Here is an 18,170-nt window from a genome sequence, read left to right on the forward strand (position 1 = left end):
ATTTGGCAGACACCGAAACTCTGGATTTACTAAGCCTGCAAAAAGAGTTTTACTGTCAAATTAGATGGGCTGCTTAACTTTCTTAGGCTTCAATTTTTTTGTCTGCATAGGTGATAATAATTTTCATTTCTAATTTTGATAATTCACTTTCAGGTGATGTGTCAATGTCAATAAAAAGCCAGAGTTAAGTGCTTTTTATTGGGGTGGGGTTTCATCTCATATCCTATTTAATTGGTATCATTTTTTTCGTAGTCTTTACCTTTTTTTTTTGTTCTGTTTGTTTTCTTCAAAGGCTGCGTAGATGATATTGTAACTGTATTGGCTGAAGAACATGGTTGCCTTGATATTATTAAGGTTTGTGGAACTAGTTTGCTCCTCCATGCTGTCTTATGCAAAACATTTTATTATTGTTGCAGAGTATTACACACACATATATATTTTAGCTTATTTAGTCACTAAATGTATTGCAGTATGAAGAAAAATTTTGAAGTCTAAACTATATATCTAAATTCTTTCAAATAGTCAGTACTGGGTAATATTCATTCTTTCCTAAAATTACTGTCAGTCTCAGTAAATGTTAATGCTCTCTGGATAGTTTAATAAGTTATGAATTTTCTTTAAATTGTTGGGGGTTATGTATTTCTCTTCTAGAAATTTAGTCTTCTATCTGGTCCACTTTACATATTCTGATAGTGTAGGTTTATGCAGTTCAACTCCTCCACACCCCCAAAATTAATTACTGAATTTTACTCTCTGTTTGTTTTGAGGCGTTGTGTAAAAGGATTCTGACTATTATCAGAAGGGAGTTCCCAGGTACTGCATTGTTTCAGGCTGGGTACAGTGTATCTAAATTTAAAAAATAAAATTAAAAAGCTGCATACATTGCAAATTTTTCAGACTTTTTTCCTTCAAAGCAAACGCAGGGGTAGGGGGTGAGGAAAAATTATTTCCTCAGCATTATGGTCTGACCCAGCTAACCTCATATGTGTAGGTGTGAAATCTGATTGCCCTCAAAGAAATAGGCTGTATGTTAAAAGTTAATTATGAGCTAAGTGGCTTGCTGAATTAAAATGGTAATAAACAGACCTCTTCTGTATTTTTCTTATGTTCCAGGACCTTTCTGAAAATATCGTAGCTCTGCTGAAGAAATGCCTTACATTCCAGCCTTCTAAGAGGTAAGTATTCAGTCCAAAAGCCTAGTAAACTCTGCTGGGATACTCTGAAATTAGAAGACCTGTTGCTGAACTTTTTTTGGAATGCTGAAGATTTGTGCTACCTATAAGAAATTCTTGGTTTTGTTGCTTTTCAATGTTTAAAGGAAAAGAATGAGGGGGGTGGAAATCAAGTATGCAAAACATTGAGATTGAATCTGAGTATTTTGGGGGAAAACTATTCAGGCAGTTGTAGTTCTAAGCTTTTACTGGTTTCATATCTGGAAGTTGGTGATAGTTATGATAGCTCTGTTGTAGCCAGAATAAGGGCTGCTTTCATCAAATCTCTTCTTTCAAAGTACTTTTTCATTATGTCAGTCCACCACAGCGTTCTTCTGAAAACTGATTTATGCTTTTCTTCTTTAATCAAGGCTTTGCATTTGCATTCTTCCATCTCTGCTTATAGGAATTTCAGGGTAATTAATAAAATAGTTGCTATGTACGTTAAGTGAAGGCAAGATCTGGACTTGGGCTGTAAACAGACATGGTGTGTTAATGCATCGTGAGTTGAACAAAATCGGTAGACATTTTTTGCTGTTAAAATTTCTGAGATGCAATATAATTTAAAATAACTTGCTACTATTCGTCACTGGGGACATTTCTTCCTGAAATGTAACATTTTTGGAAGCACTTTACTCTTAGTGTTTTACTCTCTTTTCTTAATTCAAGGCCAACTCCAGAGGAATTGCTGCATGACAGTTTGTTCAGTGAAGTATCCTCAGTATATCCTCCCTTCCACAAACCTGTTGGTCTGTTCTCATCTTCTCCAAGGTGTGCTAATTTAACGCTTCCTGAAGACATAAGTCAATTATGTAAAGGTAAAAGCAGGTGGTGGGATAAATGTCACTGGAGGGGGAAGGAAAATAAAATGGGTTTGCATTTTCTTTGAATACTTTGTTGCAGAGAAACTATGAAATGTTACGATACTACATTCTTGTAATAAGTAGTTTAATGGGCGGAGATAAGGGCAAACATGTTTTGATGTATGTCTGCAAGTTAAAGGAGGCCATCTCCATTTTGTGCTTCAGCCTCGTGGAATAAATAGCTGTCACTAGTAGTCAAGTCCAGTTTGGAATATCAATTTAATCTTTTGCCTTTAGAATTTGGACATACGCGTGTGCTAGGTAGTATTTTTCACTAAACTGTGTTGTGAATTGGTAATTGAATTCCGCTGGATCATAGCATGACATGATTTTTTGAAAATATTGGAAAACTAAATTCTTGTGAAAGAGGTGGCATTCTAGAAAAAAAGCTAACATTTCTGAGTTTTAAAACTACAGCATGCTGAAAGTGTTACCACTTTTAAGTCCTCATTAACTTCTTCTGATGAACTCAGAGATTTCTACATGTTTAGAAAATCTCAGTGTACAATTTTTGGAGACTTAAGATTTTATACCTTGTTAGTATAGGAATGGTATGTGAGGGGCAGATAGATTATAACTACTCAGTATGAATCACTAGTTTCGTATTTTTACTCTTAGCGCTGTATTGTGTACAAAATAGTGTTTGGTTCGGTTAGTTTTTCTTTTTTAAAAGATGCACAGGAAGCAAAAGTCCCCACTTCAACGTATTGATCTGATTGGTTCTATTTTCTGGCACCGAGGCATACAGCAGAACTACTTGCTTTTTTCTGACTTCTGGCCATCTGCTCTTCCCTTATATCTTCCTAAAGGGCACTTGCAAAGGGAAGATCACTTTTCCTCTGACTTCACATTAAGGTCTAGGACCTTTCGAACATAATAGTTGGTTTTTTTGACAACATGTGTTTAGAGTGCTGGGAAAAAATACAAACTGCCTAAAAAGCTGCAACTTATTTTTATGTGGTTTCTCCTAGTAGATGAGGATAGCGATTACCTAGCAGAAAGATCAATTGAAGAGGTTTATTATCTCTGGTGTTTGGCTGGAGGAGACTTGGAGAAAGAACTTGTCAACAAGGAAATCATTCGATCGAAGCCACCTGTCTGCACGCTTCCCAAGTAAGGAAGGAGAAGCACTTTAAGGGAAAGGAGGGTGGATGGAGAAGGCCAATGATTCTGAGAGAACATTTTGGCTTGGTTTTTAGTTCCAAGACCTGTCTGTGTGAAAAATATTCAGCAGAAAATCATGTCACTTCCTCTCGTACCCAATTTAAGGCATTATTTGAGTGCCTTATATCTGTTGCCTACCAGCACTTCATATTCCTTTCTGAAATTTGAAGAAATGTAGGTCAAGTGCAAAATACTGCACTGGAAGTCCCTAAACTTAGCACGCTTTCCGATACTGTTAAGTTGTAGTAAAAATGTCTCAGTGGGCTTCAACAGCGTATCTGTAATTGTAATTTAATTTAATATGTTCTGTGGCAAATTGTCACATTCTGAATTCTCTTTGACAGGGCAGCAGTGCTGAATGGTCAACCCAATTATTCAGCAGATTAGCCAATTACATTTTTTTTAAATGCTTGTTTTTATGACTTACAATTCTGTAATACCATTCTAGTCATTACTACTTTTATCTTACTGTTGCACATGTTGCATTTTTATGTAGTGTATTAATGTTTTAATCACACAATCTGATCTTAATAAGTGTAATTATGTGTCCGTATAGATCAATTTGCTGGTTCTGGATTTTAAAAACACATGAAGTCAGTGTACAGACAAAATTCAATAGCTTTAAAAAATAAAAAATAAAAAAAATGGAGCTAGATTTTAAGTGATATTTTGGTGGCAAAATTAGTGTGAAATTTTGAGGGACTGCCTATTTCTGTACCCATAGGTGAACACACGTGCTTTTGACTTATGAGGGGAAAACATTTTTTGTCGTACTATCTGTCTTGAAGATGAGGTGTTAATTTCAAAAATGCAATATAACTCCATCTTCTAAGTGATACTGAGAATGTTATCTTAATTTCCAGAAATCAATTTCATGTTGTTGGCTTTAAAAATATCACCAAATAGACAATTTGTGCATACTCTTTCTTACATGCATTTGTATCCTTAGATGGACTGCAATAGAAAAGACCTGGGTCAGACTTTTGCTTGGTTTTTGTCATCATGGGAAATAGCTTTCATTTGATAATGTTTCATTTTTGCTTTTCAAAATAAATGGCAGTCCTGGTCTGTGCCAGGTCAAGGAATAAAAGGGATTATTAATCCCATATTACTCTCCCTTTGTGTGCAAACCAAAGTTATAGAAAACCTGAAATGTGCCTTTTTACAGCAAAAGCTGTTTGAATAATTTAAGGTGATTGTACGTTCCCTTGATAGCAGGTTTCATGCCATGCAGTCAATACAGTATACTTCTAAGAGCTAGTATTTTGTTCTAAAGAGGAAACTCATTGATGTAAGAATTTTCTATTTTTTTATAACTCAAGTCTTAAGTTATAAAATGACATGATTATTTTTTTTTCCCCTTTTGAAGCTTTTTATTGGAAGATGGTGAGAGCTTTGGGCAAGGACGAGATAGAAGTTCCCTCCTAGATGATACAACTGTGACTTTGTCTCTGTGCCAACTCCGAAATGTAAGAAGAATATTGTGCACTTGTTCTTATGTCTTCACTGCAGAAACATTTGTTTAAAGGGAATATGGAACAGCAGCTCCTACTGCTGTTCCTACAAATGACAGTGTTATTGATTCCAAGAGAACACTTCTTGACATCCAAGTCAGATTCTGATTTATGCTATTAAATTGCTTTGTCTGCAAATGCTTACTAAATTTGATTTATCTTCTGTCTCCTTCCTGTGTCCCTCCCTTTCATTATTTTTGTTTTCTGTTTTATTCTGGTGTAGCCCAAATAGTTCTGTAGTACCTGATATTCTCCACGATTGCTAAATTGGACAGTGAGTGTCGTCTTGCATTCTTTAATTCCTGTCTGTAGGTGGCTCACAATATTCAAAAGAAAGATCAACTCAATTCAGTTGCAGCTCCTTAAAGGCTTTATACTTAAAGCTGAATACCAAGTTTCCAGTAGTTAATTACTAATCTTTGGTGTATATATAGCTATTAAACAACTAGTTCAAAAGATCACTTCAAAGCATTTTGTCAAAATGCAGTAATGCAGTTTGCTTCCATCTTCAGTGGAAAATCAACATATGATAACTCATCATTTTGGTGTCATGATCAGTTACAAGATTTACTGCATGTATCACTGAAATGTTTTAACTGTTCACATGTCTTTGCACATGTTGAGCTTTATTGCTGTAGAATTAGAAATTTATGCTGCACTGTTTGCAGCTTGCGTTTTATAGAAGCAAATGCAATTCTGTCACAGTTCTTATAAATAAAAAAACCCAACCAAACAAAAAAAACCCTTTCCATATGATTACAGGGGTTAATACAGAAAGGAACATGACTCCTGAAGTCTTGATCTCTGCCACCATTACCTTAACTTTGGGGGCAATGTGGCAAATACTGTGGAAACATGTTTCTTCAGTAGAACTTTGCATTACTTCACACAAATGCATGGAAACAAACCACAGAACTGGGTTTGCTTGCTTGGGTGGGGTTTAGGGGGTGGAGGGGAGGTTAAGAATATGCAACAGCTATTTTAAAGGTAATATGCGCTGCAGCTCCTACTGCAGTTCCTAAAAATGGACAGATTTTAAGGCCTTTTTTAAACTTTTTAATCTGTGATTTTTGGATATTGCTGCCTACTTCTATAAATATAGCATCAGATAAGTATATACTGAAGTTTCTTTTGGGGAAAATACAAGCCTGAATCTTGCGGTGTTAGTTGAAATAAATTTTTGAACCTACGCAATTCTTCAAACACTTTTCATAGAGCAGAGCATGACGCTTATAATCAAAAGAGGATCAGTACTGAATGAACTGAGAATGAACCGTTCTGTCAATCCCAGGAGGAACAGGCTGTGTGCTGTATGCCTTTAAGTTAGGGATTGAACTGCAAAACAGAGCACTCAAGGGAGGATGGCATTAAACATTAATCACGATGCACCAAAGATGTCAGAAAACTTCAGGCAAAAGTCCAGGCATGCTTGTCTGTCACCTTTCCAGAGAGTGTCTGTATTTCTGTGCAGCTTTCAGATGCTGATGCTAAAAGGAACTCGGATTTGCATAACTCTTGAACTGATTAAAAACATAAAACCAAGTTGTGAAGTTGTTTGCAGCTACTTGGGTAGGATTTCCATGTAGAAAACCGAGGAAAAGAAAAAGAGCTATGTAATATTATTGATCTATTAATCCATCCCATAGAAACTATCTTTTGGGGGGAAATAGGTTTATGAATGAGATGAGTGTTATCTTCAGATAGAATAACTTCCATCAACTGAAAAAGCCTGTATTAGAAAAAGTTTTTAGTATTAAAGGCTGTACGCTTCTTTGCTGATGGAGGACTGAGCTAACGCTTAGGTCTTAAGGCAAGCTACTAAATTTGGCAAATGAATTGCTAATTAATAGGTTTTGTATTCCAATAAATTTTTCCACTTGAATTTGGAGTAGCATTCTGATAGTTAATTATTTTTGTGCTTCATTTCAGAGACTGAAAGATGTTGGTGGGGAAGCATTTTATCCTTTGCTTGAAGATGAGTAAGTATGTGTGTAAGTTTGTACATATATAAAGGGCTGAATTTTGAGTTCTTAGCTTTGAGTGGTACACTGCACAGCTAGACACAACTGTCTTCCAAAAGCAAACCTAACATGTCCTTGTTCGGCTCTCGGAGTCAACAAGAGCTGATAAGCCCACTGCACTGGTGGACATAGGGCCCTGATGCCAAACTGAGGATCCCCACCTGTTTCTCTGTTCTGGAAATCATCTGTTTGTGCTGAATATTCAAAATTATCCATTTATAAATTGTTTCTGACTCAGAAATTCATAACAGGATATTAATTTTTTTCACAATTATTTGTTTTTCTTTCTGTTCACTACTACTATCCTAACTCTTTTTTTCTAGCCAGTCAACTTTACCTCATTCAAATAGTAGTAATGAGCTGTCTGCAGCTGCTAGTCTTCCTCTGATCATCCGGGAGAGGGACACAGAGTACCAGTTAAATAGGATTGTCCTGTTTGACAGGCTGTTGAAGGTACGGAATCTTTATGATGGTGGGTAATTGGTTTTGGTCCGTTAATTAGTGGATTTTTAAGGGACCAAGTAATTGAAAAAGGAAACGGAGATACAAGAGACCACAGTGAGAATGGGGGAAGAAAGCCCTACAGAAACAGAAGACAGAAAATAAAAATATGAGAAAGTAGTGATGAATATAAAAGTAGATTAAAGTATGCACATGAAAACACAGCTGCTGCTAATACCTGTTATTTACTGAAGAAAATACTTCTGCATGCTTTATTTCATAACAGACTAAGCTGTTATAGGTGTATGTATGCCTGTAACGCTTCTGCATTTTCAAGCAGTAAGGTACTTGGAAACAATACCAGTCTTTACTGTGGCAGTGCCATGTTAGAAATATGTGTTTTATACTAAAGGGGGAAAATACCAGTCCCTAATTTACATATATGCAGAGAGATGGATTCTTGCTTAAGAATGAGAGAGCTGATGTGCATCATCAAGTGCAGACTTAGGAGGGTATAAACTAGAATGTTTAATAAAACAAAGTGGGATACATAGTGTGAAAGGAAACATATAATGAAGAAAAAAAAATTAATAAAAATTTGGATTAGTAAATTTATATATCCAGTATATACCAAAGCACGTCAGTAGATTAATGAGAAAGAGGGGGTATTTTAACATCAAACAGCAGTCCTCAGTCCAGCCCTTCCAGTTAGGAATGAAATTTTCTTGTTCTAAAATCTGCATTCACTGCTCAAGCTGACAGCATTTGTCCTTTGGGGCAAAGACCATCCCAGGACTGGGTTTTGAATTGTTTCAGTTACACGGTAAGATTTCTTTTTTGCTGTTAATCTCTTCTCTTTGAAGGCCTACCCATATAAGAAAAACCAAATTTGGAAAGAAGCCAGGGTTGACATCCCTCCTCTTCTGAGAGGCATGACCTGGGCTGCACTGTTGGGTGTTGAGGTAAGAGTAGTGGGAGGGCATTGGCAGTAGTTCTGGTACTGACTGGGGAGGGAATGGGATAGGAATGGGATTGACAGGGAAGCTGGAAAGGATTTGAAGATTTAGGAGATAGAATTACTAGAATTTCAAACAAAATGAGTCATGAAATTGTAGGAACAAAGATAATGTTCAGACAAACTTGCTTGTTGTCTAGAACATTTGATTTCAGAGAAGGTATGTAAACTTAACTGCCTTTAATTTTGATTATGGGATGGAAAAATACTACCCATACAGCCAAATTTTGCTAGAACGTTTAAATACAATTGGTAGTTAACAGTTGGGTTTTTTTTATTTTTAATATCTTTGACAAATGCAATTAGAATCCTTCTGCTCCAGTCAGCAATAGTGGGGCAAAACAGGATGAAACGTATCAAATGTGTTTTTCTCACCTACCAATCAGTGCACTTCCCCCAAAGACTGGAGAATAAATAAATTAAATGTAACCCTTTTGGACAAAGGACTAGAAAGGAACGTCCCAGAAATGAGGACCTCACAGAGATTGCTTGGCTGTCCAGCTTCTGCATCTACCCTGCTTGCAATCTGCAGTAGTGCAGCAAAGAGGTTCTTATAAATAACACATACCGGGTTATTTAGGATATTTAGCTTAGGACGTGATCTGCTGTGCGCTATGTAATATAACCAAAAAAAAAAGCTGTAAAGGTAAAGAACAACTGCTGGTCAGGGTCATAGCCTGGGGTGGGAGCTGAGTCAGTTCTCATACTTCATCATCTTACTGTCTGTGCAGTGGGGGTGGTGTTCTCCTGTCCCATAACATTAAAGGTGGACTTGTTAGCCTGCCTATCTTGGGATTCATGCAAGGACAGGCTACTTAAGAATGGTGTATACTGGTAATATCAATATTAATTAACAGGCAGCTGGATTCAGTGCCTTTACAGAGATAATGCCAGTGGCTGAGGTCAGCACTGAGTTTAAACTAAGAACATCTCTTAACTTGAAAATGGAAAACTGTATCAAGTACATAGCTTTCTGCATAAACTGCTGAAAATCACTGAAGATCATACTGAGAAAGTCACAGAAAGGTCTATACATCCTGAATTATAACAAAATGAAGATGTCTTTATTAAAGTTCAGCTGTCAGAATTTTTTGTACTTTGGGAATTTTTTTCCCAGGGAAAAAAAGGTACTAACTAAAGCACCTAACAAAAACAGTCAACTTCTGTATATCAGTGTGTAATATGCATTTATGTTAGTAAGGGCTTTCTAAATTCGAGTATTCTTCTTCCACATTTAGGGTGCCATACAAGCAAAATATGATGCCATTGATAAAGACACACCGATTCCTACAGATAGACAAGTAAGATTTCCAGTGTTATCAAATATTGTCACTTGACGTAATACAAAGATCTTTTCTACCAGTTGCAGTCATTTGGCTATTACAGCAGATGTGGCTGATAATACTAAAAGGGTTCCCCCTGTCCTCTAGCCTTATTCATGCTGTAGCAAGAATCTTGCAAAGCAGATAGGAACAAGTAGTTTAACTCATGTTATAATATGTGGAAAGTGAAATCCTCTTTTACTTCGGAATCACTGTTTCTGTAGCAGCAGCAAAGTGTAGTGAACAATGTTACTGATGGATTTTTAAAAGTCCTGTTTTTATCGAACGTTTGTTGCGCCATGTACCAAATAGTGCCGTGTACCCTGAGATCCCATAAGGTGAGCTGTGCTTCACAAAAATGGGTTCTTAAGCAATTATGTTCTCCAAGAAGTCTTGCCAGACATAAAAAGACATCATAAGCAACAGCTGTTCCTTTCGGCTGGGTGGGGAAATAATTTCTATCAAATTGGGTACAACATTCTGAGAATTCTGATTTGATTATCCTTTAGAGCAAAGTGATATTAGCACCTGAAATGAGTCCAGAAGTTGTGTCAGAAAAAAACTGTAACAGTTATCTGCTTTCTGCCTTTTTCAAGGATTAGAACCCTTTTAAAAATATGAATCTGGAAAAAGAAAAAAAAATCTCTTTTTTTTTCTTTTTATTTTTGACAGGGCTGTTAGTCCCCTGTCCCTTTTCATTTTTGGTTTGGAGAGTGATGGAGGAAGCAGATTGTGTCTATGATGGTGGTCTGACCTACATTCTTTGGTGACTTCCACCTCTGGTGTTGCAAGATTGTTGTAGTACTAGCCCACTTATCTTGATTTCTTTTTATATTACATACTTGGCTGTGGTGCAGATTGAAGTTGATATTCCTCGTTGCCATCAGTATGATGAATTGTTGTCATCACCAGAGGGTCATGCAAAGTTTAGACGCGTATTGAAGGCCTGGGTTGTTTCCCATCCTGATTTGGTGTACTGGCAAGGTGAGTTTGACTAGTCGGTGAGGTCAGATAATTAACTGGAAAGCTATGGCTGACTTATAAATACCTCCCCCTCTTCCCCCCCCAAATTGTTTTGAGTGCTTTCCTTCCTGTTTCTTTTGAAGAATGAATCTGTGGGTTATTGCAAATTTAGATCCTAATAACTTATATTTAATTTGTAATTCAAATTTGCCCCACTCTTTCGTATATATTTACTCTTCTTAAGTTTCAGTCGCTTTATTTAAAAAAAAAATAAAATAGTCTGTTCCTTACTACTCAATTCTAAGGTAAAACTGCAGAAGTTACTGAGTGAGTTCTTGGGATGGTAAATTCCATTTCTTGGAAGCCTTGGCAGAATAGTCAGTTCAGCATTATAGTTCAACAATTTGAAATTCTCTCTGTTTTCATGCATTGATTTCACAGTTGTGAAATTTTTGTGATAAATTAATGAATTTATCTTGTGCATTACAATTAATAAGCTCTTCATGCCATTTCTCCATGGCTTTTCTCTCTTTAGGTCTTGACTCTCTTTGTGCACCATTTCTGTACTTGAATTTTAACAATGAAGGTGAGTACCTCTTTCTGCTGGGGGTGAAGGGGAAGCACTTTCTGTCGTCTGGATCTCGTTGTAGACAGATGTGTCTGCACCTGCTTATAGATGGAAACTTTATGTCGTTACAAAGGAATTTTGAAGCTATTGTTGCTGCAGGTCAAAATAAATAGTTGTTTTTTGAAAAGTGTATGTGGTGTACTGCTGTTCAAGCAGGGGTTCAAACCCTTTGTATATTGCCAAGTACAGTAATGAATATATAATAAAAAGCACAAATAACCTTGATTATAGACAAGCAAGAAATGCTTCTCTAGTACTTGTCCTTTTCAGTGAAGCTGTAGTTAAGCCTTGTGTGATGTGAATGTGTTATTTGTTAACCTAACTGTTAACCTGTCAGACTAGCTATATTCAGAAAAGCTGCTGGTGGTTTTAAATGCCTAAAAGCTTGTCAGACCAGTGTTGGATATGTGGCCTTTAGTATCTTAGAATGGGATTTGTTCAGAATAGGTCTAGTCCAATCTTCTATTCTCTTGCAGTTGCCTTTCTTTATGTACAGTCTGTGTGTGGGAAAACTAGTTTCTTAGGACAATGACTCCTATTATTCCTACTGTGTGTACTCATTTAAATATTTCAACAGATTCTTCTTGCTCTTGGACATGTTTCTATACAGTTTGATTGTAGAACCTGGTTTCCTTCCCATTGAAGCAAAACATAATAGTAGTGAATTAGGTAAAATTTTGTGTTCTGGTTTATGAACTTCATTGTACACATTTGGCTCGGGTGTTTAAAAATTGGTTTCAGTGCTAGAACAGTTGTAACACAGAGTTCATTTATAACATGATCATATGTCATATTTGCTATAAATCTGATGTTTTGCTTAGAAACTCCCAAATTATATTTTATATTTATTGTCTTTGCACAATTTACGACAAACCCGTATTTCTTTTTACATCTGTGGTCTAGCACCATGGCTATTGTATTACAATAGATTGTCTCTCAGCAAGTTCCCAGGAATTAATCAAGGGGATAAACACTTAAGTTTTTACCCTCTAATCTCTATTTGATATGTGTGTGAGGAGCCACTGAGATGTTTTGGGACCTTGACTTTTTGATACAAACATCGTCATGGCTTTCCAAACATCATCTCATTACTTTGGCACAGAGAAGTATGGAAATAAACTGGGAGCAGATCAGGTCCACCCAGCTTTATATTGGTTACTTGGTGACAAAAGGAGACCTTTTTAGAAGCTTTTAAAATTCTTTAATGAGGAATGTGCCCGTTTTATGTTTTACAATATAATTCTTGTGTATAGATTGATTTTAAGTATTTATGTTTATTGTCTGCTTAATAATGAACTCTTTTAGGTGTTTCTACTTTTGTAGTTTTATACATTTTTCTAATTCTTTCAGCTCTGGCATATGCCTGCATGTCTGCTTTTATCCCCAAGTATTTGTATAACTTCTTTCTGAAGGATAATTCTCATGTTATTCAAGGTAAGTCCCTTTATTTTTTGTAGTTCTAAGAGAAGTAGAATTATTTCTGGATATATAAATACACTTTTTCAAGTGGTAAAATTCAAACACGCGCACTCTCTCTCTCTCTGCCTCTCTCTCTCTCTCTGCCTCTCTCTCTCTCTCTGCCTCTCTCTCTCTCTCTGCCTCTCTCTCTCTCTCTGCCTCTCTCTCTCTCTCTGCCTCTCTCTCTCTCTCTGCCTCTCTCTCTCTCTCTGCCTCTCTCTCTCTCTCTGCCTCTCTCTCTCTCTCTGCCTCTCTCTCCACAAAGCAAAAAATGTTCTGTGTGATATCCAAGGTAAGAGTCAGTTGATCATGCAAAGTTGTAAAATGAGGAAACAGTCTTTCCAGTGTTAGATTGTAAAGACCTGCCCTTCAGGTGATCAAAATCATACTGTTACAGGAGCTGTTTTGACAATGAGGGAAAATAAAGAGGAACAGCACAAACTAGGGACTCCTCAGAAAATGAAAGTTATGGTATTGAGAGTGTTAGGGATTTGAGGGGAATTCTTACTGAACAAAAGATGGTGTCATTGAATACAGGACAGGAGTTGGAGATCCCTGAGGAATAATGTTCCATAGTTCAGTCTTAGACAACTATGTAGGTAACTCAGAGAAATTAAAACAGTAGTTTGTAGGTAAATGTCTGTTCTACTTGAAAGGTAATGGCAAATTTTGTGGAAACACGAAGAAGGAATTCTTTAGACCTAGAAAGCCACCTTGGCACAGTCTGTGTTGTAAAGATAATTTGTCTTTGAGACAGTTTTTAAAAACCAAAAAAAGCTGTTTGAAAAGCCATCAGTAGTTTAAAAAAAACAAACAGGTGGTAATGAATGTTTTTAATTGCAAGCAGTTAGGAGTGTTTATTGAATACTGGGTTTCAGCATGTCTCGCTATCCTTGTATTTCTTTTCAAGAAATTCTTTTGTACATAACTTGTGAAACTCCTCAACTTAGAAATGGGTCTGTCATTTTTTGTCTTCAAAAAACAAAAGGTAATTAAGAACTGATCAACAAAAAATAATTAGACATAAAAGCTGTTACGTATTGGATAATAGGGAGAGAGCTAACATAAGGAGAGAACACAGGGAGAGTTTACACATGAAAGACAATGGGTAAGAGGTGATACGAACTGAATATGTAAAATAATAGTTTGGAAAAACTGTTCAAGAGAACTTGTTTGCATCCTTTTTTCTGTAAAGAAAGAGTGCTTGCTGGAAAAAAAAGGGGCAGTAAACGTCTAAAGATGAAAAGAGTAAGTATATTATATCAGATGGTCCTGTGAAGACAACTGCTTTCGACTTCAACATTAATAGCTTGGTAAAGACTTTTCTCAAGGGGGTATGCTCTTCTATGAAATAATTCTTTTGCTCTCTAGAGTTGCCTAATGTTATTTCTAAGGTGCTTTACCAAAATATGTATCAGCCAAAGTTAGAAATATAGGTGAGTAGGATTCTGTGAACCAAAGTAGCGTAGCGTTCCTAAGTTCCTGTGCAACATCTGGCATCTTCAAGGGCTTGGGGAAGCTGGACCTTTTAGGATTCTTTCAGTATTCTAATTTAATCTTTCTAGGGTCATATGTCAAACACCAAAGTGTTAAAATAAAATTCTGAGTAATTTCCCTGCTCTATTGGGTTGGAAGAGTATGTCGTTTAACTGCCTACTGCAATTTTAGCTTCTATGCTTTTTTGTGTCTTTAATGTAGGGGTAGATGGGAGGAATGTTTCAAACTATAAGGTTCGACATAACTCATTTCTGAGCTCGTCCTATACAATAAAGACAGGTGCGTTTTCTAAGCTTATCAGATTCATTTCCTTACATGAAATAGGAAGTAAGGGCAGTTAAAAGGGTTTGGGTATGGAAAGTCCAATTATGTAAAATAAAAATTTATATAATTCCAGCCAACAGCAATTGGCTGGACCCAAGTGATACATTCTTGTGGAGACTTGTATGTTTTCAGCAGACCCTTAATTAACCATGTAATCCCACATAGTAATTATATTTCATGATACTGGCTAGTCAAATAAGGATGGTATTTATCAACCTGTAGTATATCTGTAGAGAACAATCGTGGGCATGAATCTTCATTTTTAAAGTAAATGTGCTTCAGGGAAGCTAATTGTGAAATTGTTTTCATCAGCATATGGCTGAATGCGTAGGATTACTGGTTTGCCATGCCTGACTTGTGATTACTGGCTATTTCATGAAATAAAACTGATATAAGATGCACCTTAGACATGTGCTTTTTCTACAATTATTATTGTGTAGCATGGTATGAATGTAAGGCATGGATTCAGTTATCTACCTAACTTGTATGCATGTGAATCAGAATAACTTTGGCTTGAAACTCAGAAAACATGAGATACGCAAGCAGCTTCGAAGCAGTCTTGGTGGCCTTAGTGTCACAAAACTCAGCACAGGTCTGTTTACCCACTTAACTCCCCATCTGAGTGCTGCCAGGGCATCTGTGGCATAGTATCAGAGGGGAGAGGCTGGCACTCCGAACAGGTTTAGTATGTTGTAGCTTTGTCTTTGCAGCTTGGAGCAAAAGTTGTGAAATTCTGAAGTAGGCTCAAGAGGTCTTAATTTTTATTGCAACTTACCTTGGAAAATTAGGCATCCTTTCAAGTATAATTTGGAGTAGGAGTGTGGCTTGTTTCCCTTGTGCTCTTACAGTGAGAGCAATGTTTACCAGTCTTCCTGAGGCAGAATCAGCTTTTAAAATTTCTGGTCCAAATAGAATTCTATTACAGAGTGATTGTTCTTAACTTGCTGGCTTAACCTGAGAGGAGCTAACATGAGTGCAGATAGTCAAGATCTAAGATAGGAGTCTATAAACAGCTGAATGTTTAGACCCACTTCTGTTCTTAAATAAAGGTGTCTATGCATGGAATTATCCCAGCAGAACCACTTCTGTGCTTCTTAGCAGTGGAATTGTGATTGAACTTTGCCATTTCAGAAATGAAGACAAACTGAGTAATAGGGAGTTATTTGCTGTCCCCAAGAGAGACTGCAGTAGGCATCTAGTCCTTACATTAGACTTTAAAGGAAGCAATGGCAACCCTGGATGGCTAAGTTGTGGAGCTGTGCGGACTTAGTGTTTGAGGGCTTATATTTGGGGACAGTAGTCTGTGGAGCACTGAGATGTCAGCATGTTCTGATCTGGGAGCTGGGTTCACATTCTCTGTCTCTCTTTCCTCGACTAGCTGTCTGGGCCTTAATTACTCTCTCCTTGGGAGCATGGAGGAAAAGGAATTGCCATCTGTTACAAAATTGCAATGTTACTGCCTCTTCATCTTCCTTCTAACAAAGCATATGACAGTGTGGACAAAACTGGGAGAGGGGCAGAACAGAAAGAAAGAAATCTGTCAGTGTCTCTGTTCTGCTGTCTGCTTCTCTTCCAATTAAAAGCAAGTGTTGTTTAGAAAACTTAATGAAATTGCACCCATCAGCCTAACGTGCCATGCTGAAGATGTAATAAATTTTATCTTTCAAGATAAGTATTTCTCCTCATCTGTTCCAAAAAATACAAATTAAGATGTTACTGATCATGGAACCTTAAAGACACATTGCCTTAAAACCTCAACTTCTGGATTACAAAATTTAACTTTGTAGAAAAGAAACCACACAGAACATAATTTAAAGAGTATAAACTTTGTGTATTGCTAAAACAGTTTGGGTCTTAAAAATCCTTGGAACAGTTTTGTTCTAATTTGCTTACATCAATATCTTGTGGCTCATACTGAAGTCTTTAACTTTGCATGTTGGACATTCACCTCAACCTAAGTATGAACCAAATAAACCATTGTTGAAATCCAAATGGAGAAGTACTAAGGAAAAGAAATGAAATTTTTCTTCCTCTGTATTGAATATAATGGTGACAAGGAGGACAGTAGTGGTATTCACTTGCTGGTTTATTGTCGATTTAAAAAAAAAATAATTTCCTTTTCTACAGCTCCATTGTCAGCTAGCAGCATGTGGTGGCGTCATTGATGATCTTGAATTTGCTTGTCATTTCAGAATACCTGACCGTGTTTTCCCAGATGATTGCATTCCACGATCCAGAGCTGAGTAACCACCTTAATGAAATTGGTTTTATTCCAGATGTAAGTGTTAAGGGTTCTTATATAAATATTGTTCAAAGGAAGTAAAAAATGGAAAATGGGGGCAACTAGGATGACATGCCTTTCCAGATTGTTTCAGTAGCAGTTTGATATAAGTGAAACGTTCACATTAATGGACCTTTCTGAGTATGCTGATAAAATGGTAAAGTTTTGATTATTGTTTTACATACCTCAGTCCTTCCCATTCTGTTGGCATGGTGAATACAATAAAAATGCTACTAGTCAGATGTTATAACTTACTGATTCAACTTAAAAGACGTATATAATTTTATTTTTAAAGTGTGGATTAATATACGAAAATAATGTGGCAATAATTGACTAATAGCAAAATTTCTGCAAACTAAATGACATTAGTTAACACAAAAGACACATGAATTTGCAAGTAATACAAAAAATATGTGCAAGCAATGGTTAATCTGTAGATATGTCAGACTTTGGAAAATGCTTAGCAGTCATTTGTTGGAGTGTATCAGAAACACTGGACAAGTGTGTAACTTGTGTCTAAGTTTTACACTTTCATTGGAAGAAGTCTGTAAGATGGAGGAAAACGAAAACTGAGAACAGCCAAAAAGTAGTAGAGAGGGAGGGCTATGTTCGAAAAGGCAAAACAAGGCCTTCTTTAGAGCCTTGCTTTTACCTATCACTGTAAAGTGTGAAGCTTTCCTCATTTGTGTAGAGATGTGTATAGTCCAGAAAGCCAAGATAATACTAAAAAAAAAAGTTTGTCTGGCAACTATAGCATTATTGAAGTTTATGGGGGACGTTTCCGAAAAGTATATTTAGGCAAGGCTATAGAGAGTGTGTTGTTAATTGATACTGTCTATATCATGATACAATTGACACTCAGAAATTTGGTAATTACAAGTTAGTCGTAACAACGTATGATGACTGAGCAGTCAAAATGGATGAAGGAAACTGAAGTCAGGAGATGTTGATGTAGAAATATAAATTTCATAAATTAGAAATTTATATGCATTTCTTCTATAGGCAACAGAAAGCTCATTTTATCAGAAAAGCCTTATGCTTATTAGGAAATGCTTTAAGTTGAAGCAGCAAGACCAAGCCTCTGAAAGTCATTTGTTGTACACAATTTTGGTGTGAATTTGTGCATCTTTGGGACTTGCAGATACTCATTATCACTTTTTACAAAGATTGTAATGGAAAAGCAAATATATGCTTTCATTTGTAGAGGTGTTTTTAATATAATCATTTGTTTATGAATGATACAAATTTAAAAGATACTGTGGCATTAAATTGAGCAGAAGAGAACACCGGTGTATTGCATTATAAACAGAGATGTTTGAGAAGGCCATGTGTATTGCTGATGACCCACATCTGAAGAGGGCAGGTGGGAGGAACATGAAGGGAAGGTGCAGAGAAGGGAGAATGTTCAATCTGCAGAAAGCCTAAATATGATGATTAGGTAATGCAGTAAATAATTACAAAACAGAGG

The 18,170-nt window shown here is 36.5% G+C and overlaps 1 protein-coding gene across 8 annotated transcripts in view; it reads left to right on the top strand.

Annotated features, from left to right (window-relative positions):
* Positions 1–18,170, top strand: part of TBCK (TBC1 domain containing kinase) — a 108,531-nt gene that overhangs the window by 35,769 nt on the left and 54,592 nt on the right. For 5 of the 8 annotated variants that reach the window (XM_074589405.1, XM_074589408.1, XM_074589407.1 and 2 more), the window contains 13 exons: positions 293–354; positions 1,114–1,175; positions 1,881–2,029; positions 3,046–3,187; positions 4,608–4,707; positions 6,682–6,731; positions 7,097–7,226; positions 8,078–8,176; positions 9,468–9,530; positions 10,409–10,535; positions 11,050–11,100; positions 12,493–12,576; positions 16,614–16,699. In XM_074589405.1, coding sequence (XP_074445506.1) covers positions 293–354; positions 1,114–1,175; positions 1,881–2,029; positions 3,046–3,187; positions 4,608–4,707; positions 6,682–6,731; positions 7,097–7,226; positions 8,078–8,176; positions 9,468–9,530; positions 10,409–10,535; positions 11,050–11,100; positions 12,493–12,576; positions 16,614–16,699 — 1,205 coding nt within the window. The remainder of the gene's footprint in view (positions 1–292; positions 355–1,113; positions 1,176–1,880; positions 2,030–3,045; positions 3,188–4,607; positions 4,708–6,681; positions 6,732–7,096; positions 7,227–8,077; positions 8,177–9,467; positions 9,531–10,408; positions 10,536–11,049; positions 11,101–12,492; positions 12,577–16,613; positions 16,700–18,170) is intronic. The other 3 variants (XM_074589410.1, XM_074589411.1, XM_074589413.1) reach the window with 1 other exon arrangement.

Source organism: Larus michahellis, chromosome 5 (assembly GCF_964199755.1).
Source record: "Larus michahellis chromosome 5, bLarMic1.1, whole genome shotgun sequence".
Taxonomy (NCBI): Eukaryota; Metazoa; Chordata; class Aves; order Charadriiformes; family Laridae; genus Larus; species Larus michahellis.